The sequence below is a fragment of the Neopelma chrysocephalum genome, unplaced genomic scaffold (genome assembly GCF_003984885.1).
Source record: "Neopelma chrysocephalum unplaced genomic scaffold, ASM398488v2 Primary Assembly neopelma1_67, whole genome shotgun sequence".
NCBI classification, from domain to species: Eukaryota; Metazoa; Chordata; class Aves; order Passeriformes; family Pipridae; genus Neopelma; species Neopelma chrysocephalum.
Genome location: NW_020897726.1, coordinates 5,942,420 through 5,967,228, shown reverse-complemented (window position 1 = coordinate 5,967,228; position 24,809 = coordinate 5,942,420). Strand labels below are relative to the sequence as shown.

General features: G+C 36.2%; 1 protein-coding gene and 1 long non-coding RNA gene across 10 annotated transcripts in view; one reads left to right on the top strand and one right to left on the bottom strand.

Annotated features, from left to right (window-relative positions):
- THSD7A (thrombospondin type 1 domain containing 7A) overlaps positions 1-24,809 on the top strand; it is a 287,973-nt gene that overhangs the window by 229,828 nt on the left and 33,336 nt on the right. For all 9 annotated transcript variants that reach the window (XR_003534452.1, XR_003534455.1, XR_003534454.1 and 6 more), the window contains 3 exons: positions 1,109-1,212; positions 12,290-12,484; positions 14,822-15,085. Coding sequence is in view for 1 of the 9 variants with exons in the window: in XM_027684634.1 (XP_027540435.1) it covers positions 1,109-1,212; positions 12,290-12,484; positions 14,822-15,085 (563 nt within the window). In the remaining 8 variants the exon portion in view is untranslated. The remainder of the gene's footprint in view (positions 1-1,108; positions 1,213-12,289; positions 12,485-14,821; positions 15,086-24,809) is intronic.
- Positions 23,698-24,809, bottom strand: part of LOC113968253 — a 48,171-nt gene continuing 47,059 nt past the window's right edge. Inside the window, exon 4 of the long non-coding RNA XR_003534457.1 lies at positions 23,698-23,828. This is a non-coding gene — a long non-coding RNA (uncharacterized LOC113968253). The remainder of the gene's footprint in view (positions 23,829-24,809) is intronic.

Below are 24,809 nucleotides of genomic sequence, written 5' to 3'. Positions count from 1 at the left end.
GCCCATTGTCCCAATACTTTACTTTAGCTGCTGTTCTTTTTTGCTTCTTATTTCTTCTTTTGGAATAGCATTTGGCAAATGAAGTTTAGCAAAGGAATTTGCTTGTTGTGACAACTTTACCCTTGTAAATTTGAGAAAACAAAATAAAAATCCTAAAACTTTGTTCATCCTACGTTGTCTTTGTAGCTCCAAGACTTGTTTGTGCTCAAGCAAGGCAGAATTGCTCCATTTACTGTTGTGTTGCAAGACATACCTAAGGGAGTAGGGGAAGAAAAGACCTGGGGAAGAGAAAAGAAGGAAAAGATAAAGAAATTAGCTTTTCATGTGACAGTATTTACTGCCAAAAGACAATTCCAGTATTTCCTTAATGAGAAATCAATCCTGAAATCTTATCTCTGGAATGTATTTGGGAAAATTCAACACACGTTTGCTTCATATAAGTGGAAAAAAACAGGAAGTAAAAGAAAGTGGGAAAGAGGGGAGGTTTATTAGGACATGCTAGTGTTTAAAATTCATCCTTACTTAATGGGTCCAAGTTGTTTTTATGAGCTGCTAGTGTCCCTTCACTAAGTCCGCTTTTCAAATTTTAGCATGTCATCTTATTGACTTGTAAAATACTCTGAGCATGCTCAGATATAAATCCATAGCAAAGGAGTTCTTCTATTAAATGGGTATTCAATTAATATAATTTTATTGTTCTGTATAGTTTTCTTTTTTAAAATTTCTTTCTCATATCTTTTATGAGCACTGTGTTAGTGCTTTGTGTTAATGTATTCACTGTGTATTTGTTAGGTAGTTTTAATGTACCTTCATGCTTCGAAATGCTTGAAAATATATATGGTTTACTTTCTCTTCCCTCCTTTGCCTTCACCTTTCTTCACTGTGTCCTAAGCGGCCTCATCCTAAAAGGAGAAAAGAAGTTAACAGAAATGGGGATAAGTTTATGGTATTGTTACTGTTTTTTGTGAATTGTCTGTCACCAGTTAGTAATAACAAGCAACAGCTTATGGTAGTTTCTAACACTGCCTAGCACTTGTGCTGCCTCACGTTTGCTGGCTACAAGTGTAGATGGATTGTTTGAAGCTGATTACTTCCCTTCTCATTTCAGGTGGAAGACCCACAAATGGCGCAGGTGCCAGCTCATACCATGGTATGTGCGCCAAGACAGTCCGGGAGCACATGAGACTTGTGGACCTGGGCTACAAGCAAGAGGTTAGACGCTTTGTTTCTGTTATTTATTCCTTAGAAATCTATAGCTGCACTGGTGTGGGAAATGCCTAAAATTTTAGTCATTATAACCTAATATTAATTTATCTACCTTTATGTTCATCAGCAAAGGAAAATACTGAATGCTAGTACGGCAGGGTAAATCATAACTGATATTTGTCAAATGTTTTACTCATAAAATATCAGTGTTGATTTATTTTGAAGTGTATATACCACATTAGTCACTAATTTTATGATGTTTTTGTTCAGTTTTTTTCACCATCCTTACTTGAATCAAGTTTTCATAGGTGTTTGTAGAAAGTATGTTTTCAAAAAGAAGAAGAAAAGGATGAGTGACTTTACATACTTCTTTTTGTAGAAAAGGTGTAAATTCACCTGTGAAAACGTGACATTTTTCATGGTAAGGATTTGCAGACATGTTTATGAGTATATCCATTAGACAGAATAAAAGGCTTTTGCACCCTGTGTTTGTTTGAAAGTTTAGGGTTGAAGAACCCTATGATAATTCTCATCTGAGAGGAAATTCTGGAAGTCCCTTATTTAATCCTCTACCCAGAGCAGTGCCAGTTTCAAAGTTAAATCTCACTCAGACTAGAACAAGTTGCTCAATATGTTTGGAGAATCTGCCAGCATGGAGATCCTACAGCCTCTCTGACACTTGCTCCCTGATGCAATTTGTGTCTGTGATCCCTTACCCTTTCCCTGCATATCTCTGAAAACAGTTTGATTATCTCTTCTCTATGCCCTCAAATTAAAGTAGTCACAGAGAGCAATAGGAGCATGACAGATACAGGACTTTGCATTTATACTATTAAAGTTCAGTGCCAGCCCATTTCTACAGGCTGTCAAGGTCCTTTGAATGGCAGCCCTACCTTCCAGGTAAGTACTGACTCCTCAGACTAGCATTGTCCTCAAACTTGCTGAGGATGCTTTCTGTACAGGTTGATAAAGGGGCTAAACAGAATTGCTCCTGGAATTAACCACTGAGGTGCAACACTCTTAACTAGCTGCTGGCTGGGCTTTGAAACCACTGACCCTTTGAGCCCAATGATCCAGACATTTTTGCACCATTTCCATTTCATAGCAAATAATTTTTGCATCCAAATGCAGTTTTACTCTCACCTGTTTTCATAGAGAATGCTGTGGTTTTAACAGAATTGTGTATCTGTGATTCTGTTAAATATAGTCAGGAGAAGGGTTTTTAAGATGCATTGAATAAATTCAGTATGAAAATATGCAATTCCTACTTACTGTGTAACAGTAATTGAATTGCTTTGAACTACTAGTCAACCTTGAATTCCAGGAAGGTTTTCTCCTTTGCCAGTTTTTGAATGCAGACTCCTATCTATTGAGGCACTATTGGCTGAGCAGGTTGTAGCATTCCTGAGCAAGGACACTGCTAACTGCAGAAGTGAAATGTTCAGGTCATTAACTTCCTTGCAGTATTAAAGGAGGTTATGGTATACTTAAAAAAGTCATAGAGTAAATCTTAAGCTAGTAGCTCCTACCGCTTACTAAAAAAGTGTTACAGGAGATCAATTTAGGGCTTACCACCTGAGGGCATTGCCTGAAAGCATTGAAACCTGAAGGCATTGCCTACTAACACGAAAGACTTCTGGCTGTGGTAATTATTTCAAAGGTCTATCACAATGCAATCTATTTGTAGCAGCTCTGGAGGATACATTTAAATTGCACACTGAAGAAATAAGATTTCTGTGTTTGACAGAAGGTAGGAGTTCACATAGTACAAAGTGTTGTCTTCTGCACTTACATGGTAGTACCTAAATCTCTTGACTTTTCCTCAAAGCCAGTTAATAAGGAAAGATAGCTAATTGTACCGCATGCAGATTGGGTTTTATTATTCCTGTCATGAGAGTTTCTTTTTTTCTTTTTTTTTTTTTTTTTTAATGTAGCTCAAATCATGTGCAGGGCACACACATATGGAATAATACATGATTTTGGAATTACTGGGCATGCAGTTTTCAAATCTGGTAGAACAATCTGGCAGAATTTCTCTTTGGTACTCCACAGAGTTCGATCTTTTGAAAGATGATATATTCAAACAGTAATCTTGTTCCTACAAGCAAATATAATGCAAGTAACTCTCTAGTGTAATGTGATAAAGTGGTAGGATGAGTAATCGTTCATTAGGAACCCCTGGTGCAGCTAAGCCTGAAGAAAGCAGGTGGTTTTGATAGAATCCTGTGAATAATTTTGAGATAAAACATTAGAAAGGAAGATTTTGTTTGCTCCTGGTTTTTTTTAAATATATCTCATGTATAAATTTTATTGTAGAATTCACAGAACAGTTGGACAACCAAAATTCGTTTGTACCTCAGTCCAAATATCTAAATATGAATCTAAATATTGTTTAGGCTGTTGCAGTGGTGAACATTACAGGGACACTTAAAGACAGAGATTTTTTTTTGCCCAATATTTTTCCCATTTATGTAAGTGGTGTAAATTAAAATCTAAGTTTCAAACACAGATATATTATGTATCAAGTCTGAGTGTTTTTATACCTCACAATGTGTTGAATATATCTTTTATTTTTGTCCTCAGTAATGTAAACTGATAGCCTGGAGGAGCTAAATAAACTAGTACAGCTTTTCCTTAGATTGAGACAAATAAAATATTTTACCTTTACAATGAATATGATTTGGAAGGAAAAGTTGAATTTTTGTAGAAAAGTAAATTTCATTTTGGAAAACACACTTCTGTAATTTTAGAGATTATCAGTTACTTCACACATCAGAAAATTGCATTTTGAACGTGAATAATGTTCTTTGTTTTTTTAATGTAGTTTATCTCCTACACAGGACGTCAACACATTTCCTTTCCCCTCTTACATTCCAAATTCTACCATGAAAATTGTCATGTGTGAATTTTTAGCAATACACATCATTTTGTTTGGTCCCCTGCGCAAGAGTTGATTTCATGCAAAGTGCTAACTGAAGGGAGATTGACCTGAGAGCAAGCATCTGTCTGACTGAGCTCTGCCCTGGACAGTGTTAGAAAGATTTCACCAGTTTCTGAAGAAAGATTCTGGAAGTGGTTTTGTCCCCTCTCTGCTAATTTATGCTCATAAATAAAGTTTCTACAGGCCATGAAAAACTTTGATAATATATCATTAAAAAAATCTGTACTATAAATTATTTATTCGAAGAATATTTTATGATGTAGATACAGAAAGGACTGAGCTACTACTGTGCAAGTCCTTTTAATCACCCCAAAACCAGGAAATGCTAAACACTGAAATATCCATTTGGTATAACATTCTGATACTGCATTTATAATTGCTGCTGGAATGCAGATATTTTGAACATTACATTTAACTGTTTGTTGGTGATTTCTGTAAAAATGTTGATTATATTGTTGACATAGTAGCATTTCTTATTCTATAGAGAAAGAGTTCTCTTTCAAATTTCTGGCACTCATGAATGTAAAAATCACACATTCATTCATCTGTTCGTGCTAATTTACTTTTGATGACAAAGTGAAACAATAATCTTATAGAAATAATCTCTGTCCTTTGATATCCTGTGGATTGTCCTTTCATTTTATGTTGATACTCAGTAGAGCAAGTAATCGCATTATTGTATGTGGGGAGTTCTCAGTTCCTCTTTTTCAGTGCTAAGGGATGTTGCCATTGCTATCAGTTTGTCCTATTTCCGGTCTGATGGCCCACGCACAAACACTGTAACACGTATTTTAGCAAATGTGTTAAATAAGAAAGAACAGGAATGTGCACCAGCGAAAGGCATATCTGACCATGCATTCATTAGCAGTTTGTTTTGAACCAAATAGTCTGTTGCTGTTAATATTTTAGTTAGAAAGATAATTAAATCTGAAGGAAAAAACTAGAAGTTAGGAATCATTAAAAATGACTCGTTAGATCTTAAGAGTCTGTAACTAGAGCATATGCATGCCTTGTTTTATATCACAGCTTTACTACTTACACTTCCATTCTTCAGCTTTTTTATCACATTTGGTCCTTCTTGGCAGAAGAGATACTTGGGTGAATCATAAAATTTAGAATTGTGATTCATTGTTAAAGACAGCTCTGTTTCTATCTGTCTTGTATAATGAAGGTTTTGTTACAAATCATGTCAGTTTTAATGAATATCACAAAACTGTAACTTGGGTCAAAGCAGGGGAAAGAGAATAAAAAGGTTTGGTGGTTTCTGGGTCTTGTTTTAAAAAAAGAATTTCTTTAAAATTTTTTAGAAAAACATATTTGTTAGCTACTTATGCAAATAATGGTCAAGCATTTATGTCTAATCCTAAGCATAGTAACATAGCATTTAATACGTGAGCAGCAAATTCATTGTTGTAGGCATGAACTTTATTTGAAGAAGGCAGGTAGTCATGACAGTTGTGTTGAATTTCTATGATGAATGAAAATCTGAAGTTGTTATCACTGATAAAATGCCTTTTAACAGCGCCTTTTAGCGGGGCAGGAATGTATTACGGAATTGAAGCAACTTAAGACTTCTGTCTTTTCAAAACTCTCAAGAGACAATGATAGGTTCATCAGCAAGGAGTTTAAAACTTCCTTTTGACCTCAAGAAAAAGGAAATATAGAAATATAGAAAAATATAGAAATATTTTCTATAATATAGAATAGAAATACAGAAAAATATAGAATATTTTCCATATTTCTATATAGAAATATAGAAACCCCCCATATTTTACTGCAACATTTATGTTGTGTTTATTTTCATAAGCTGTTTCTCAATTAACAAGAGTAAGTTGATCAGATGTCTTAATGAATCACCTGAAACCCAGGAGGGAGATGCACAGTGTTGGCAATTACAAAATACCTCCTGCTAAAAATAAAAATGAAACAAAAATAAAAATGAAACCAAAAACTAGAATGAGAAAGTAAATCCTCAATAAACACAAGCTACTAATATTTAATGGGGCTGTGGGCTATCACTCTCACAGTGAAAGAAATTTGGGTAAGGGTGTGCTGAGAGATATTACTTTATATTTTTAAGGCTGGCATTTATTAGCTCATAGATCTAATTTCAGATTAGTGGTCTGCTCAATGAGATAGAAAAATGAAGTTTGAAATTGTGAGCAACTTAGGCAGGTATGTGTTATGTTATACTCATATCTTAGATTGATGTTAGTAAACCTCAGCTTTGGTGACTTTGAAGAAACTTAAAAACACAGTTCAAATCCCTTTGAAATTGTGTAGGAAAACCTAGGAAAGTTACTAAACCAGCTTGTTTCACCAGTAGCTCCTTCAAATTTAAGTAGGGTTTGTTGGAGGGCATCCCAATGCTAGTGAAGACGACATGTAGCAGATGAGAAGCTTGAGTGCCCAAACTGCAGTAGCCTAATCCCATCACGATGTATATGGATGGATGCACACGGTAAGACCTATCCCAGTGACCAAAAGAGATCTACAGAAGGATGCACAACCTGCAGTCCTTGCCACCATGAATTTTCCTCAGAGTTTTGTAGGAGGAATGGGGTGAAAATTGTGAAATCTGTCAGCATATGCTGTAATAGCAAGAGGAAGGTTATTTGTAGATTTAAATAGGAGTTAAAGTAACCTGGCTGTCAGAGAAAGTGCCTGGATAGCCGTACTTGATGTCACTGGGAACTGGCCTTTATTACAGACCTGATCCCGAGCTCTTGTAATTTCTTCATTCACAGGGTGTCTGTAGACTTATTTGAAAGACAGAGAATGGGAGGAAGTTTCTCAGGATGGCCATTAGCACACGTAGAGGCCTTTCAGGCTTGTTTGTGCCACAGGGAGGCTTGGAGGCAGAACCTGTGGTGAAAAGCCCTGTCCTCCGTCTTAAGCAGGGGCAGCAACCTCTCTCTCTGGGCATCGCTTATGGAGGTGGGGGAGATTGCTCTTGTGGGGGTTTCATGCCCTTATTGAAAGCATAGGAAAGAAGACAGAATCATGAAGGAGTGCTGCTCTTCATGGAGATATAAACTACTATTGTAATGTTGTTAAGACTTAACACATAAGAGTACCCTATTGCCTGGTTCGTATTTTAGTCATTGCAAAGGACAGGGGTCAACTTCAGGATTTATACTGAAGTAGTTGGACAGCAGCTCAAAAGCTGTGTTTATGTGAGGTTTGTTTTTTTTTTTTTTTTTTTTTTTGCAACACAAGAGCCAGAATCTCCAAACAACTTTATTTTGCAGAAATACATTGTTATTCTCTGTGGAACATAAAGAACACTCAGGCTTGTATTTTCTCAATATTATGGACATGTGCTTCTGCTTAAGATACTTCATGGTAGAAACATTTCATCATGCAGTGTCTAATCTGCTGTGTCCCACAGGGGAAGAAATAAACATAGATGAAATCGTAGATTAGGCAACGTGGATAGAAGGTGTAATAAAAGTTAGTGTGCTGAAATAATTCTGGTTTTCTAGAATTGAAAAAAGAATGTTTTTGTTGTTAAAAATACTGAATGATTAAAAAAGGACATAGAACACTTTCGTTTATGAAGTAATTTTTAGGTATAGGGGTCACTGAATCTCACATCTCAGTGAAATCTCAGTGGAGTATGCTAATAATGTTAACACTGGAAAGGTTTTTATATAAACCCACACATAACATGACTTGTTAAAATGCAGTCTCAGTATTTAATTATGCCAACAACAAATATATTAGCCTGTAGTCCCCTGTGGGGACTTGGTGGAAACAATGCTGTCCAATAAAGTTTTAATTACATCAAAGTCCTTTGTCTAGAAAATTTAGACTGCCATTTATTTCACACCCTTGTTCTGGGAGATAGTGATTGTTAAATACCAAAGCAATTTTGTAAGTGAAAGGTTTCCATGTTAAATTTGATTTTTCTGTTAGCTGTACTCCTGTTTTTTCACTTAATAATCGCTTGCATTTAATTCAGTAAAAGAGGAACCGTGCTTTTTCCACTTATTGCTAATGTCTGCAATAAATATAACAGGGTTGTATAGACAAAATAATTAGCCTGTCATGGTATGGCTTTATAGTAGTTGAAGACACTTCTCTGAATAGTGAGTTAATCATCAATCTCAATAACTTCTACCAAATATAATTAAAGAACCACAGGTTTGATCAGAGAAGCAGGGGATGAGTTTGCCCAGATTGAGTTGTGAATGGAAAAAGTAACTCCACTAACACTAAGAGTATTTCAGATGTCAGGACAGTTAGCTGGCCAAAATAGTGTATTAATGGAATTTATACAGTTATCAAAATCCCTGCTTTAAGTAATGGAAAAATACCCATTCTTCAACAGTCATAAGGAGTATAAATCTTTCACATTGATACTTGAATATGAAGAATAACAGTAGGAAAATAGAATAAAGAGCAAATTATCCAGGTCTTGTCAATTAGAAGTAACATGAATAGTTATGGACAGGCACTGTAAAAACTAAGATTCAGGAATTGATACAGTATGCCAAGCTGTCCTCTAATTTGTGTTGTTATTAAGGTGAAATATTTAGGTCTCAAGAATGAAGAGTTTTCCTGCTTTGATTGCTACAGTACAACTGACAGTTAATCTGGAAAGAACCCCGAAGTGTTAATCCTCAGGAGAGCTTTTCACCTGGCTCTGCCCGATGTAAATTAAATGCATTAATATGAGTATGAAAAAATTTATGACAGAGTGGATATCTGCACATGGAGTAATGTTTAATAACTAGGAAAGATGAGGGAAAAAAGTATTGGATTTAGAAAAAGCCAATTTAACTAGAAAGAAAGAATGTTCATCAATGAACAATATTTATGTCTTGTCAAAGGACTAGGTGGAGAAGCAGTATGTTGAATAGGTAGTAAACTTTTGAAGAAAGTTATTAGAAGTTATTGATTAATTAGTGGACCATCTTTTAGCCCTTGGCTATAGTGTAGTTTTCATTGCTAAAAATGGTGGCCTGTAGCTCCCTGAGGATGCAGTGAAGATAATGCAATTAGTTTTGCTGATGTGTGCACATGTCAAAGTCAAACTCAAGACAGAGAATTTAGGTTTGACCTCTGTTAATTTCCACATGGTAGAACTAGTCTGAACTGTGTTTTTACCTTGGGGAAACTTATGTGTGCTATTAGCAAAGAAGAGTATCTCAGAAGAATCCAACACCATAGCCTAAACTTCTATTGGAAGATAGTAGTTTGACTACTATTGTGTTTTTCCAAAATATTTGTGTAATCGTAGAAATTCTATAGTATGGATTTTCAATTTTTAAATATTTGATTTTGCTCATTGAATCATTACAATTATATTTGAAAAAAAAAGATTTCCTCATGTAAACTACACCAATACTAATAGGGTTTGACAGAATAATTGTATTAGACAATGTGCAGCTGGACTGTCCTCCAGTAAGCACAACTTAATGCAGTACTGAGCCTATTACAAACATGCTGGCAGCCCTGCTCCAAAGGGCAGTCAAGGATCAGGGAAGTTGTTTTCTTAGCATCCCAGGAAAAACAACACCCCCCACACACACACACACTGTGTTTTACCACATACATGATGCAAAAACAATGCCCTTGGGACCTCTGGATATGTTTTAACAGGCGCACGGTCTTGAAATGGACCATGTGGGTCATCAAGTTCAGCTTCCTACAGTCATCATGAGGAAGAAATTTAGTTTAGAACTAGTCAGACAAAAAAGCTTTTTTCAGAAATCATAGGTTGCTAGACAATTACAATTACCTTAGAGCAATAAAAAAAGTTTCCTCAGCTATTCTTCCTTTTTTCCTCCTGGAGGACATATTCATAGAATCATAGAATATCCTGAGTTGGAAGGGACCCACAAGGATTATGGAATTTCAGCTCCTGGCTCTCCACAGGACAAGCCCAAGAATCACACCATGTGCCTGACAGTGGTTGTTCAAATGCATCTTGTACTCTGGCAGGCTTGATGCTTGGTGACCAGTCCCTGAGGAACCTGTTTCAACTACCCTCTGGGTGAAGAACCCATTCCCAGTATCTAAGCTAAACTCCCTTCGGCATAGCTTCATGCCATTCCCTCATGTTCTGTCACATAAAAGAGATGGGCGCCTGCCCCTCTGCTTCCCCAGTCATAGGTGGTTTTCTGCTTTATTTTAAAACTTTGCATCCAAACCCCCTTTTCTCCAACAGTTGAACTTGATTTTTTTTTAAATTCACAAGCTAATAAAAGAATTATTGTATACACAATTGAAGTGATATGCTTAAATTATAGAGTATGATCTAAAAAGTTATATTCCCCCATATGTATACAGCATGTTATTCAGATGCAATGTTACTGCAACAATTGGTGACCCGAATTATTTCACAGTCTTGAGCTACGGCATCTACTGTGTGCTGTCAGATGCCAAGAAGCATAAATGTAATTCTATTGTGTGAACAAACAACTAGAAGTTTCCAATCTTATTACTGTGTAACAACTTTTATGTTATTTTGGGAAAGGAAATAAAGCTGGGTTTACTGAGGCTTATGACAGAAAAATAGATAAGCAAACATGTTTAAAAAAAATATACATGAGAAACAATAATAGGGCATTGTTGACTTTGATGAAGGGATAAAGTGCCTCCTCAGCAAGTTCGCTGATGACACAAAGCTGGGAGGAGTGGCCAATACCCAGAGTGCTGTGCAGCCCTTCAGAAGGACCTCAACAAGTTGGAGAGATAGGCAGAGAAGAATCACCTGAAATTCAAAAAAGGCAAATGCAGGGTCTTGCATTCCACGTACCAGAATAGGCTGAGCGCTGACCTGCTGAAAAGCAGCTCTGTGGAGAAGGACCTGGGGGTTGTAGTGGACAATAAGCTATCCATGAGCTAGCAGTGTGTCCTCGTGGGCAAGAAGGCCAATGGTACCCTGGGATGCATTAGGAGGAGCATTGCCAGCAGGTCGAGGGAGGTGATCCTAAACCTCTACACATCCCTAGTGAGGCCCCATCTGAAATACTGTGTCCAGTTCTGGGTTCCTCAGTACAAGAGAGACATGGAGCTCCTGGAGCAGGTCCACTGGCAACAAAGATGATTAAGGGACTGGAACATCTCTCTTATGAGGAAAAGCTGAGGGAGTTGGGCCTGTTCAGACTCAAGAAGACTGAGAGGGGAGGGTATGAAGAGGCTCTTCTTGGTGGTGCCAAGTAGTAGTACAAGAGGCAATGGGCAGAAACTGTCACACAGAAGTTCTACCTGAACACGAGGAAGAACTTTTTTATTCTGAGAGTGAGCGCACACTGGAACAGGTTGCCCAGAGAGATTGTGGAGCCTCCTTCCCTGGAGACATTCGAAAGCCTTCTGGGCACAGTTCCTGTGCAATGTGCTCCAGGGGATTATGCGTGAGCAGGGAGGTTGGTCCAAGTGACCTCCAGTGGTCCCTTCCAACATTAACCATTCTGTCATTGTTAAGACTATATTAATGAAACAGCCCTATTCTTTGTACATCCTTATGTTCCAACTGTTTCCTTTTGTGTGACCTGAAATTTTCTTAAGGAACTTTTTTTCTTATTAAGTAAGAAGCTTTTATTCAGGACATTGCTATCCTGTTCTAAAAATTTGTACCCCTATTGGCTGATCCTCCACTCCTAGGAAACATGCTTTGTTCTTCAACCCTTTTTCAAGACTAAAAATTGCTGAAGAACATCAGATATCAATACTGTTGTGATTAAGAAGTATCCAGAATTCAACTATGCTTCTAAATTTTATGTCTATCCCTTTTTCTAAAATACATTCTGCTGATAAATGTCTATAACTTATACACAATTCAGTTACTTAAAATGATATTACAAGTTTTTTAATGTCTGAGATGTAGACTGTGTCTATGTAAAGCAGTATAACAGGTGTGGATAGCATGGTACAACCTTTATAATATTTACAGTTGTCTGTAAGATTTTTTTTTCCTGGTAAGTCCTTATAAACTAATTTAAACAAAATCTCAAAAAAATCGGAAATGTCAAATGTATTCATTCAAGGTAAAACTTGTGGCAAATATTGTTTTTATATAGGTATTCTGGGCTTTCGGTGTGTTTTTGTGGTAGAATATTGTTGGTTACTAAATTGAATAGAGACATTCATACAAAAAATGCTGAATTAGAATCCATCCCTTTTTGCTTCCAGCAATTACTTGTCGCAGACAAGACGGAGGACAAGCAGACATCAGTGAGTGCCTTAAATATGCTGGCCCATTACCATCCTTAACACAGATGTGCCAGATTCCCTGCCAAGATGATTGTCAGTTTACGAACTGGTCAAAATTTTCTCCCTGTAATGGGGACTGTGGAGGAGTCAGGACAAGAAAACGCACTCTTGTTGGTAAGAATAAGCAGAAAAATAATGCTTCTTTAATTAATTATTAATACTGTTTTGTTTAAAACCTGAGGATTTCTGAGGTTCACTTTTGACAAGCGTTTGTCATAGTGGCAGAAAGCAGATGCAGTGTCATGCTTTATATACTGTTAGTGAAACAACATCCAGGAGAAAAAACTCCTGCCGTATGTCAGAGACTCTTAATTATGAGTAAGTGACTAGAGAGAAGATGGGGAACACAAGGTACCAAGGTTTTTTCCAAATGTAATTATATATTTCATAATTTAAAAAAAAATTTTAACAGACAAGTCAACAATCATCTCACCTTAACAGGATTGGGTGTTAACCTACTTGCTTTCCTCTTCCCACATCTGGTCTTGGCTAAAACAGGACTTCCCTCTTGGATGGTGTTTTGGTGCATTTAGAATCACTATGGCAGCTGAATGCTTTTCAGCCTTTTGCTATAGACCACCATTTTCAGCCTTAAACTTTGGTTTACCTCTTTTGAACTTCTTAGCTGCAGTCTTTAATGTCAGATTTATGATTAAGCCAGTCCTTTCTCTGGCTGAATGCTTGCTCTCCCAAGTTCTTTTTGTTCTTTGTTCTTCCATTGCCTAAATCCAGCAGCACAGATCACCACATGAGGCAACACATTGCCTAATTTTCTGCCTTATTTCTTGACACAAGTAATAATGCTCTTATTTTGTGTCCCATGAAACTTCTTGAGGTTTTAGTTAACAGAATAAAAAGGTTTTCCAGTGATGTCCAAACCCTTACCACAAACTTTTCCTTTTTCCACGTAATAGACACTGTTCCACTTAGAAACACTTTTTTTCTTCAACTTGTTTTTAATTTGTTGGTTTGGGGTTTTTTTAAATTATTATTTCTTCTGTGTGAAATGAAAAAAAATGCTGTGCTTCTAAATTATAATTGAAACCTCAAGAGTGAGACTTGGCCTCTGCCACGCCACTCTCTGCCAATTAGTCTGTAATGTCTGCAGTGGAGGAAAGCTAGCTGAGGGGGGGTGCCCATTAGCAGCATCAGAAAGAATGTGTTAGGATCCAAACCCTATCCCCCCACTCCATCCCCCTGTAAATCAGACCAGTGGACAATGAATAATTCATGAAATTCAAGAAACCTCACTGTGACTGTCTAATAATTCCAGTAAACTTTATGCCAGGTTTGCTTCCACAAAGAAAATAAAACCCCCCTTAACAGTATTTTTATTTTTTTTTAAAGCAAGAAAGTACAGATTCTCCTACCACACTAATAACACTTTGTGATACTTCCTGTCTTTAGCTGTAACCCCTTCAAACTTGCTAAGACTGTAATACGTGCTGTGGTGTATTTTCTGTGGCAATGCTGCAGAGAACATGTACAGTGCTACAGGCTAACATGTAAAGCTTGGAGTAAATTCATAATTATTTCCAGAGAAAAGGAGGAGGAGAAATTCACATTTAATGAGACATTGTGTTGTCAGAAGAATGGTAGACTTTTCTTGAGGTACCTGTTGTCTATTCTAAATAAAGGCAGTAGGAAATATAAGAACTAAGGATGCTGCAAAGTTGTGTCCAGTGCCTTGTTTTGAATAGCAAGGAAAATGCTACAGAATATTAATTTACAGTAGTATCTAAGTAACAAACCTTTTTAAAACTACTTTTTCAAAGACTACTACATTAATTTATATGAACTGTCTGGTATGGAAAGGAAAACTAAGCACACTTTACCAAAGAGAAGATTAAAAATAGTTTTAATGGGAAGGGAAGTTGAGTGGATGGTTATGCTCCAGTTAAGGAAGGAAAACAAGAAGAGAGTTGAATAGAAACAAATTCATAAAAGCAGCTTATTCTATTAGAGGGGAGAATGGTAATTATTAACAAATGTACTATAAAAAATGTTTAACTTAAAGAATTTTGACATGTTGAAAGAAGGTACTAGTGCAACAAAGATGCATCTTACTTCTTTCTGCACTTTCAACTTGAGAAAACTTGACCCAGACAGAAATCTTGTTATTGAACTGCACACTGCTGATGAAATAAGAGAAAAATGGTATATTTGATTAATTGCTAACTTTTTCAAACTGTAGTCCCCAAGCATTTTTATTCAAAGTAAATATTGATTGTGTCTTTTTTAAAGAAAAGCATTGCCTTTGAGCAAATTGTAAGTATCCACTACTTTTAGAAATTCAAGTCAATAACCTAAATGAATAAAGATTAATGTAAGTAATATTAAGCATATGTATATGATTGTAAGCACTCGTTACAGAAGTCTAAATGAAATTTTTTGGGAAAACAAAATGTAAACCGATACAAACTTGCTAAAACAACTATTTCTTCTTTCTAGGAAAAAGTAAGAAAAAGGATAAATGCAGAAATTCTCAATTGTATCCTCTGATTGAGAATCAGTTTTGTCCATGTGACAAGTACAGTGCTCAGCCTGTGGGAAATTGGTCAGACTGTATTTTACCAGAGGGTAAGATGGAAGTATTGCTAGGAATGAAGGTCCAAGGAGACATTAAGGAATGTGGACAAGGCTACCGTTATCAGGCCATGGCATGCTATGACCAAAACAATCGACTTGTGGAAACGTCACGATGCAACAGTCACGGTATTTAGAAAACTATTTTCTTTCCTCTGTGCTTTATGTGCTTTAATTAATTTAACATAATATGTGTACAAGTAGAATTATCAGGTTAATATTTATTGCTTAGGCTGCATTTTATCCCACAAAATACCTTCAAACCCAGCACACGTTTTTGCTGACATTAAATAGTAAACTTAATTTTTACTGATTGCTACAGTGTAATATTTAAAAGTAAAATCATGCAAAGTTACTAACTTAAGTAGTTTAATGAAAAAATAAAATCTTGTTATTTTTTCTGATAACTGTATCTAGAAATTTGAGAATAAAGCCAATTAGAAGGGTCAAATTCTCAAAAAATAAAAAAGCACGTGACTATTTTGGAAAGGCTGAAATTATTTCCACAAATTCTTTAGATAGCTTTAAACTTCTTAAATAGCCTTATCTCTCTTCATTTGTTCTTCAGCACCTTAACAGGCAGGCATATATTGATCTGAGTTCGACCGCACTCAACACTTTTTCTCTGTATAAATCTGTCATGTGTAAAACTAGGATGGTTAAGGAGTTTATATTCTTTCTTTTTATATTGCTTCAGGAGAGAGCAGTGTTCCTTCCTACAGGGGATCCATCTGTAGCATTAGGATCAAAACTGGCACTTTCTGGTTTTCAGTGAGCCAGAATTGTGCTAATTGACATCACTGGAGTTTTGTGTTCATTTTTTTTTCCCCACTTGCAGTGAAAAATTGTATCTGAGCAATTGGTATGAAAAGCTGGATATTAGTCTCTGTGTCATTAAAAGGTCAATATGAGTTTAATTCTTATATGTATTCTACTTTCTAATGTTAAATTAAGATAACAGAAATTTCATTTATGTAGTTGGATAAATTTAAGATAGCTAATCGAATAAATTGAATTAAGTCAGGAGATTTTAATTTGTACTATTAATTCCTGGTTAGAGCTATGATAAATTAGAAACTCAGTGTATCAAGCCAAGCTGTTAGCATGTCTTTGTAATACAATGGAAGAGTGAGCTTGCAGCTTAATTCCTCAAAAGCTGGAAGATAATTTTGTGGAGAATTTTCTCCTATGTTTATTTTTATTCAAAATCATCTTTTACTGTAGTTAGCTTATACTGGAAGATATGTTTGTTTAAATATATCTGAATGACAAAGTCTAAATCCTACACTCTCATGGGACAGAAAATCTCTCTTTTTAGTCTGGGAGTATTCCTTAGTCCTGTTTTCAGCTATTCGCCCTGGGTTGAGGCCTGCAAAGATTTAGTTTTGTTCTGTGTAGTCTAAAGAGGATGTGCTATGCTTGCTTTCCTGACCAGGACCACTTGTCATTTTTGTAGTACCAAAAGATGCAGCTGCCTCTAACGACCAGCAGTCGTGTGAGCACAGATCTGCCAGAGCTGGGTAGTAGTCCTGAGGGAATTAGAAAGCTCCTCAGAAAGCTGACAGGGAATGCTCAAAAAACCAGTCATAGAATAATCTAATTTATTCAGAGGGCACCGTTATAAAATGAAGAACAGAAACTTTTTCCTATTTCTTTGGTGATGTTTTTTAAACTTTAACTGTATTTGACACTGTGTTAGAAGTTCATATTCTTTCAGCATTAAGTCTGAAACGACCTTTGAAAAGTGGAAAACTCTAAAAGAACTTAAGTCTGTGGGAAACTAGGGGAACTGATGGCCCACTGCCTATCAGTTTTCATTGACTTGAGGAATGGGGACTGTCAGTTTTTGTGTCAACAGCCAAGGGAAGACACATGAAGGAAGAAGCTGTCTCTCCAAGAGGAAATTGAAGGTGTTGTATGTGGTAGGTAACGTGCTGCTTGAAGTGGTTTGCAAAAAGGGGTAGGGACAATTTCTTTGTATAGAGCAAGTATATATGTAGCTGCTTTCAAGCCCTGGCATTGCATTTTGAGGTGCAAATCCATTGCAAAAATTAAAGAGATATAAGAGGAATAAAAAATTATTTTAAAAGGATATTCTCAACCATCCTTGTTTACCCTGATATAATATATTCATGATAGGAATTTCTGATCCAATAGATTTTATCAGTGAATGTTGCCTACACTCACAGTGACCACAATGGATAATAATCCAGTGGAAAAGCTACTAACAGTGTGTTATTGTTATTCCTACTATAGCCAGGACTGCTGTTTACATGCAATTAGCGCTCACAGACATCCTTCACAAAACACAATAGGGCATTGCTTTGCTGTGTTTTTTCTTTCTGCAGTTCCATCCTATTTTTCTCACAGGAAATTTGAAGTCTCTTTTAACTCTCCTTGTAAACTGGAAGTGTTTGCCAGTCATTACTACATTTGTTGTAAATTGGGAAGCCTGAACGCTTTGGTTTTAGGTGTTCTCTTTTGAATTCTTTCTCTCTAGATCAGTTCATTAAGGTGTCTGGTTCTTTGATATTCCACCATGCCACCCTCCACCTCACCCCCACTCCCCTCCTCGTGTGTGTTTTCTCATCAGTTCCATTTGAGGGAGAGAGTACAGTTAACTTGGTCCATGGTGTAGTGTGTGAGCAGATGAAGCTTGGAATTGCTATTGAACTAATCCTGTATTCCTTGCACTTTTCTAAAATTGCTTGACAGGAATTTCTCGTATACAGGGAATGAAGTATCTAACATTGATGATAAGGAATTAAACTGATGCTAAGGAATATGTCATTGAAATTATGATTTCCTTTCCAGTAGCTCCCCTAGGTGTTGTACATAGGTAATAGTATAGGCTTACCTTATTTATTGTCTGGTTTCATCATTTTTCCAGGTTTAGCATACTTTTGCAGATACAAGGGGGCTAGAGCAAGTTACATAAATTTTTCAATCTAATTTCAGTATATGTCTGCTTTCTCTGAATGTCTGCTTTATATCCATGGATTATGTTCTGATGATTTGTTTTGTTTTTCTCAATATGTATAAGCTGCTGTTTTGCCAGGTAAATCTTATTTTATACCTTCCCAGTATTTATGATGCTTTTCATGTTATTCTCATGCCCTTGTTCTATGGCAGTTCTTTGGTTTGGCGTCATCTCTATATTTCAGTGTGCCCTTTGTTCATTGAGTTGGCTATATTATGCCGAATCAACAAGGGACTTCTGTGGTATCACAATAGTACCCCACCTGCTAGCAAATAAAAGTGCCTTGTAGCTTTCCATCAGTCTGTGTTTGGTTTTTCAAGCTGAAGTTGACAGGACTCAGAACCCAAACCTGTTTGGGTTTTTTTGGAAATTTTAACACAGTAGCTTATTTCCCTACACGAATGATAACACTGGATTTTTCACTGATTTTATAACTGATCCAAAGTCACATCAGTTTTTTTAAACTATGTTATCTGTTTTACTCAGAAATTTGTTTTACTCTTTGTTCCTGTGGATCTGTTATTTCTTTTCCAACTAGTATAGTATGTAATTACATTTTTTTATAGGACATTATTTGCTCAATTAACTTGCAGTAGTAGAGAAATCAAGACCTTTAAAGGGAGGTTCTTTCCTGTGTGGTATCCAGCTTTTACTTGAACTTTTGTTATCTCCTAACACTATGAAATCCTGAGGTGCTAAATGGAGATAATTGAACTTCTTCAGCTGTGACAACAACCTCTAAATTTGACAAGAGGGACAAACTGCACCCACACTGATGTTATTAATATATCATGGGATATGCTATGATATCTTAAAATACCACAAGCAACTCAAATTGAGAGACTGTCAAAAGTTTTATATAAATAGTGCCATGCAAATTTATGAGGCAATGAGTAGGTCAGTGCTGCAAGTCATGATGTTTTAAGTGGAAGGAATGAGAAGACAGATCCGCTCTGCAGTGCCACAAAATTCGTAAGCTGTTTTGAAAAATGTTGTGTGCTTATAACCACAACTCAGTTGACTTACTCAGAAAAGAAAAGGTAAACAGGAGCAGAAGAATAAATACTTCAGTACTCTTTTTGCTGCTTGAAACATCTCATTTTCAAAAGATTTGAGAAGAGTTAGCAACACACTAACAGTTTCACGGACACCAAGGAGCTCAAGGACAGGTATGACACAAGGACAGTGCTAAATTAGCAGACCCATTGGGAGATTCTGGTGATAATTTTTGAAATTTTGGGTGCAGTTATAAGGTCCCACGTACAAACAAGTTTCTCAAAATTTCAGGAGTGACAAAAGGAAAGGCAAAATAGGGTTAAATAAATCTGTTGTTACTACTGGGTGAGAATACTGGGGAGCACAGGGCAGAGTCCTTCTGAAGGAGGTCCTTAGCTTTCTGTAGCTTAACAGGTGCTTCAAAAGAAATCCCAAGCAAAGAGCTGAAAACAGACCTAAGTTTTAGCTGCAAAGAGGCAAGGCAGTTTGGTTTTTTCCCTCATTTTCTTTTTTATCTTGGAGGGAGTTCCAGTGTAATATATACCCAATATTTTGATTTTTCATTTAAAAATACTTTTTTACAAATTTGAGCTAAATTTATTGGGGAAAGAGTTTACACCATTCAGCAGCCATTTGAAATATTCTGCCACTGGTATTTTTCAGCCATTCCAGTTCTTCAGAGTGTGGGGAGGAGCTAACAGCTGCCAGTTGCTAACAGATGTGGTAACTGAGCTGTTGTTTACCCGTTTTCCTTAATGGAACATACATAAATTGCCCTTTCTCTTGTTCCTGCTTTTCTTCAATACTACATAGGTAATTTTACTGGAGAAATATAAAAACGTATAGTTCACTTAATAGTCATGTGTGAGAGGTTTTTTCCATTAGAAAAGCATCAGTTGTTTTTCATAGCTTTATCCCTGTCATCACTAGAATACTAGTGCTCTGTGGATAGTGACATGTGTCTGCCAACAAGCTGTTTCAGTGTATTTATGAAAAAAATTGAGATTCTCTTCATTGTCCCTTTAAACTGTACTTTGAATTTTTGTGACAAAAAATCAAAAGCAAGCCACTGTCATGTGGCACTACACTATCTGCTCTTCAATATCTAGTTTTTCCTCATCATACATCAATTCAGAATCGTGACCTACAAAAGCTGAGCAGTGGTTGTGTTTGTGTGCCTAGTGAAGGCAAACATAGTTCCATGGCAGACAGATGCAGAATTTTTATATAGGTCGTATTACCCTTCTTAATTCATGTCCATTCATGTTTACTGTTAAGACCTTAGGCACAGTCAAGCAGTCAGGATAGTTTGTCTGCTGCCTTATTAGTGTGAGATTATTTGCCCCTTTAGCATTAATTAAATGAGATGCATTGATTTGTGCTGACTCTACAAAGCCCTCTGTGGCTACAAGGCTTATGTGGGGGATTAGAGAGGAATATCTGCGTATCAGTGAATACTTTTACAACAGCTGTTAGGAGTATCAATGTGAATCGAGGAATTTTGTATTTAGTTGCTTAGTAAAATCTCGTACGATATAATGGAGTCTATGGGGTCCAGGATGTCTGTTAGAACTTGCTTTATCCACTTTTATTAGGATTTTTTAAATCTGTGGGGTTTGACTTTCAATATTCTAACTTGAAGCAATGCAAATTTATCCAGAAAAAAATATCAGTGTTAAAATTTAATTGAGGGTTTCTGTTGAATGTTTATTCAAAAGCAAATTTGTTTCCTGTAGGGACTTCTAATCTAGTATGGTAGTAAGCTAATGTTCTGAAATTGTTATTAGAATACTTTGATGTTTCATAGCTTATATATTTTCTAAGATTTTCTTTTAAAATACATATTTATGTTGTGTGTTCTCTAGGAATATGCTACCTTTTGTTTTGCACCACAAATCCTACCTTAGGCCTCTGCATTGTGGTGCCACCACATCTGCCTTGTCAACAGGTCATCAGTCTTGAAGCAGTCATCCATCAACCCAAAGATGTGTAGTTAGTTCACCAGAGACAGAACTACTGATGCAGAAGATAGTTAAGCATGAACAATTGCTCTCAAGTTTTGAGAGTTTGAAGGGTAATCCAGAAGAAAAAAAAAAAAGTCTTATGGTCTTCAATCTGTCTTTCCATGGCTCAACAGAAATATGAATAGTCTCCAAAAATACATATCTTCTGTTACAAATGAAATGCAAATACTTGTATATTTCTAGGTCCTGGAAGGTATATATATTTCCTATTTCTGATATTTTATCAAAAAAAATCTATGATAAGAACATAAACCATTCTGACATTGCAGGTGGATTGTTTTTGGAAACATAGTTTGACATTTGGTCATGAAAGCAGGAGCAGAACTGTCAGTCCTACGAACAAAAGAGTTCATGTTAACACTTCGTAAGATGTTTATATTTGCACATTTTCACCCTTCAACTCAAGTAGTCAGTCTGTTGTTACACACTACAAGTGCAATTTGTGGGGAAAAATCCTGTATCCACCTGCTTAACCTGCTTTGTCATTAGAAAAAGTGTGAAGTCCATTAAAGTCCTCCCTTATAAATTATCCATCACATCTGTTAATGACTTTGTTCTAGGAGTCCAGATTTTATAGCCAATTAGCAAGGGGACAGTCTTTTCCCTTTTGCTAATGAGTTCTGTTCATAATCCTAGTGGTTCAAAGCCATTTTTTAAATTGTGGTTCAGTAATCTTTAATGACAGAATAGCCATGTTCCTGCTCATAATAGACAACTGCCCATTTCACAGCCTCGTGAAATTCAACTGATAGGAGCTGAAATAATCAAGAAACTACTGCCCTGGGAAAAGGCATAGGCCCTTAGAGATAGGCATCTCTTTCCAGTACCTCTCTGGACCATGCAGGGCCTGTACTCTGTACCACAGTGCACCAAGGTCTCATCTCTCCGACATCCCTCAGATGTTCTATGGCGAAGGAAGTGATTTAGGAAGCATGAAGGCAAAAAATGAACTGCTGATGTTCAGAGAACATATCTTCAGCCTTTACAGTGTTGGTCTTCTATTTCATTATCCCTCCCTCCTCTATTAACTTTTTTCCTCAGCTCTTCTTCATAGCCATTTCACTGCTCTCATTCTTTCCTTCTCTCTGCATCTATTGTATTTCTACCTTGGTAATTTCTTATTTGTTCTTTAAACCTCAAAGCTCTGGTGTGACTTTTGGTGCAATAATATTAACCAACCTGTCTATGTGATATAACTGAGTGATATTTCACCATACAGACACTCACCCACACATTAGAGGCCTGTTTCATTAATAAGGTTTTGCACTCTAACACAAGTGTCACCCTTTGAAGGATGATTTGATCAGACTGAAAACAATACTGAAAATTAAAAAATGGCTTGTTCATGTCCTTTTCATGTCAGAAACAATGTGTCTACATCATCAGTCCCATTTGCATGTAATATATCTGGTTTCTGCTTTTATATTTTTTTAACATATTTTTTCTATATAACAACATTCTATCCTCTCTTTTGCTGAAATTTTTACACTGTGAACAAAGTTTACAAATACAAACGCCTGAAATTTAACAAAAAACAACTAAAAAAAATTAACTTTTAAAAATTCCTAAACATCTGCTTTCTTGGATATGAGGTAGGGTTGCTATGAACTTACGGAGCTTATCATCCTTGATCACTCTAAAAGATATGCAGACATCATAGACACAGAAAGAAGTCTGAGGTGATGACAAGCTCCAGAGAAGCTTTTTCTGAAACATATCATTCAATAGGTAATAAATGGAGTGGAACAAGTCATTTGCAACAAGTAATTTATTTTTTTGTTTCACTCTTCTTTCTTGACTAAAGTAGTATCTGTAAGCAGTTTGAAGTCTGCTTCTGCTTAGTTCTAAAGGAGTCCAGTGGCACAGCTAAATGCTAAATAGTCTGTTGATCAAAATAGTGAGGCCCCTGAGAGGAAAAGATGCCAAGGGATGAATATGCCAAAAACTTTTTGATGTCAGATAGAACAGGGTCATTTTCATTCTGCATACTAATTACACACAGAATGCAAATCAGAGGTCACTGTTTTTATTTCTTCCCATTGTCCTCTATTTTGATTTTTGAGAATGTTCTTCATTATATTTCACTGTCTGGTCAGGGGATATCAGAGTAAGCTGTCAAGAGCGTTTCGTTCCGCTTGTGCTTCACCAAGATATTGCTTATGGCACGGTGTTTTTTTCTTTTCTCTTCTATCCCTATGCAGTGTGTCTTTATAATACTCTTGAATTTATTTATTTGAGCCATTTATTTCCTCTTCCTTCTCCCTGTCTTTTCTTACCCTTTCCTCTATTCCCCCTCAGTCTCTATTTTGTTTTACATTTCCTCTGTTGTTTTGACTTCTGTCTCTTTGACATGAAAAGTAACTTCATAGAATCATAGAACATCCTGAGTTAGAAGGGACCCACAAGGATTATCAAAGTCCAAACCCTGACCTAAGAATCACACCATATGATTGAGAGCATTGTCCAAATGCTTTTTGAACTCCAGCAGACTTGGTGCTGCAATCACTTCCCTGTTCCAGTGCCCAGCCACCCTCTGAGTGAAGAACCAACCTAAACATTGGGTCCTTTGTTTATTTATTTTATTTCCTTCTTTCTGAAGAAGCTGTGAAACTTTTTCCTGGTTACCTTTACTCTGTTCACCTCTTTGACCTTTTTTTGCATGCAGTGTTCTTAGTATATCAGTGGTTAGGAGGTTTTTTTTATGCTTGTCTTTTATCTTACACAATTATAGGTGATTTCACATTTTCAGGAGCTTTCTACCTCGTTAGAGCTTCTTTTTATGCTTTCAATTATCGACTCCATTCTTATTCTCTTCTTTTCCATTCTTCTTTTTCAACTGTTTTATAAATGGACTTTGGGTCTTGATGTCTTTCTGAGGAAATAGGAAAGAGAGAGAGGAGAGCATCATAGGCCGGATATACTAGAGATGGTATAGGAAAGAGCTGTACAGTGAGCAGTAGCTATTCCATGAAGCTTGTAAGATTAAGGAACCAGTATAAGACTGCAGTTCAGTATTTTTTCATGATAAAGTGTGTGTGAATTGTCAACTGAACCACTGCATTCTCTACAAAACGCATTAACATGTAAACAAGATCGTGGTTTTCCATGTTATAACTCTTACTAAGACTCTGTACCTGTAATATGATACTTTTCTGGCTTTTTTGCCTTCTATAGTAAGGCAGTTTTAGTGTCTGACTTAAATGTAGATATTTCATAGATAGTGTGAACAAAGGTTGCTGTAGTGATATGGTTTCATTTGATATTTTATGGAACTACTGGAAATATAGCTCAGTGTAATTAAATGTTACCTGGAACTTGCATATAATATATTTTATTTGATACAATTTGTATCTGCAAGGTTCTAATGTTAAACTTTTTTATTAACATTAACAATTAACATTCTCATTATCTAAAAAAAAGAAAACCCCAAAACTTTATTGTCCTTGTTTGGATGAACTGAAGGGAAATAAGGCAAAATAGTTTCTAATTTGTCAATCATTTTAGTTTAGTATGTTCCACATAGGCTTCTTTTGGTGGGCTATGAAGTGTTATCAAATTCCCAAAATATCATGGTATACTGGAGAATATCTTGGCAAAGATTGGGAAGATGCCTTTGAGTTATTAAGATAAACTCAGAGGTTTATGGAAGTCCTTAAAATAAAGTCTTTCTGAAGCAGCCTGTACCAGTTCAAGTCACCTACTTAAGGATGTACAATATATTTAAAACAACTTGAATTTGGTCCTTTCAGACCTTAATTACCAGATATAGAAATTTAATGGGTGGTAAATGGCATAATTGTGTTATAGTAGAAAGGTTTCTCCAGACAAAAAAAGTATTTAGAAGTCATGTTGA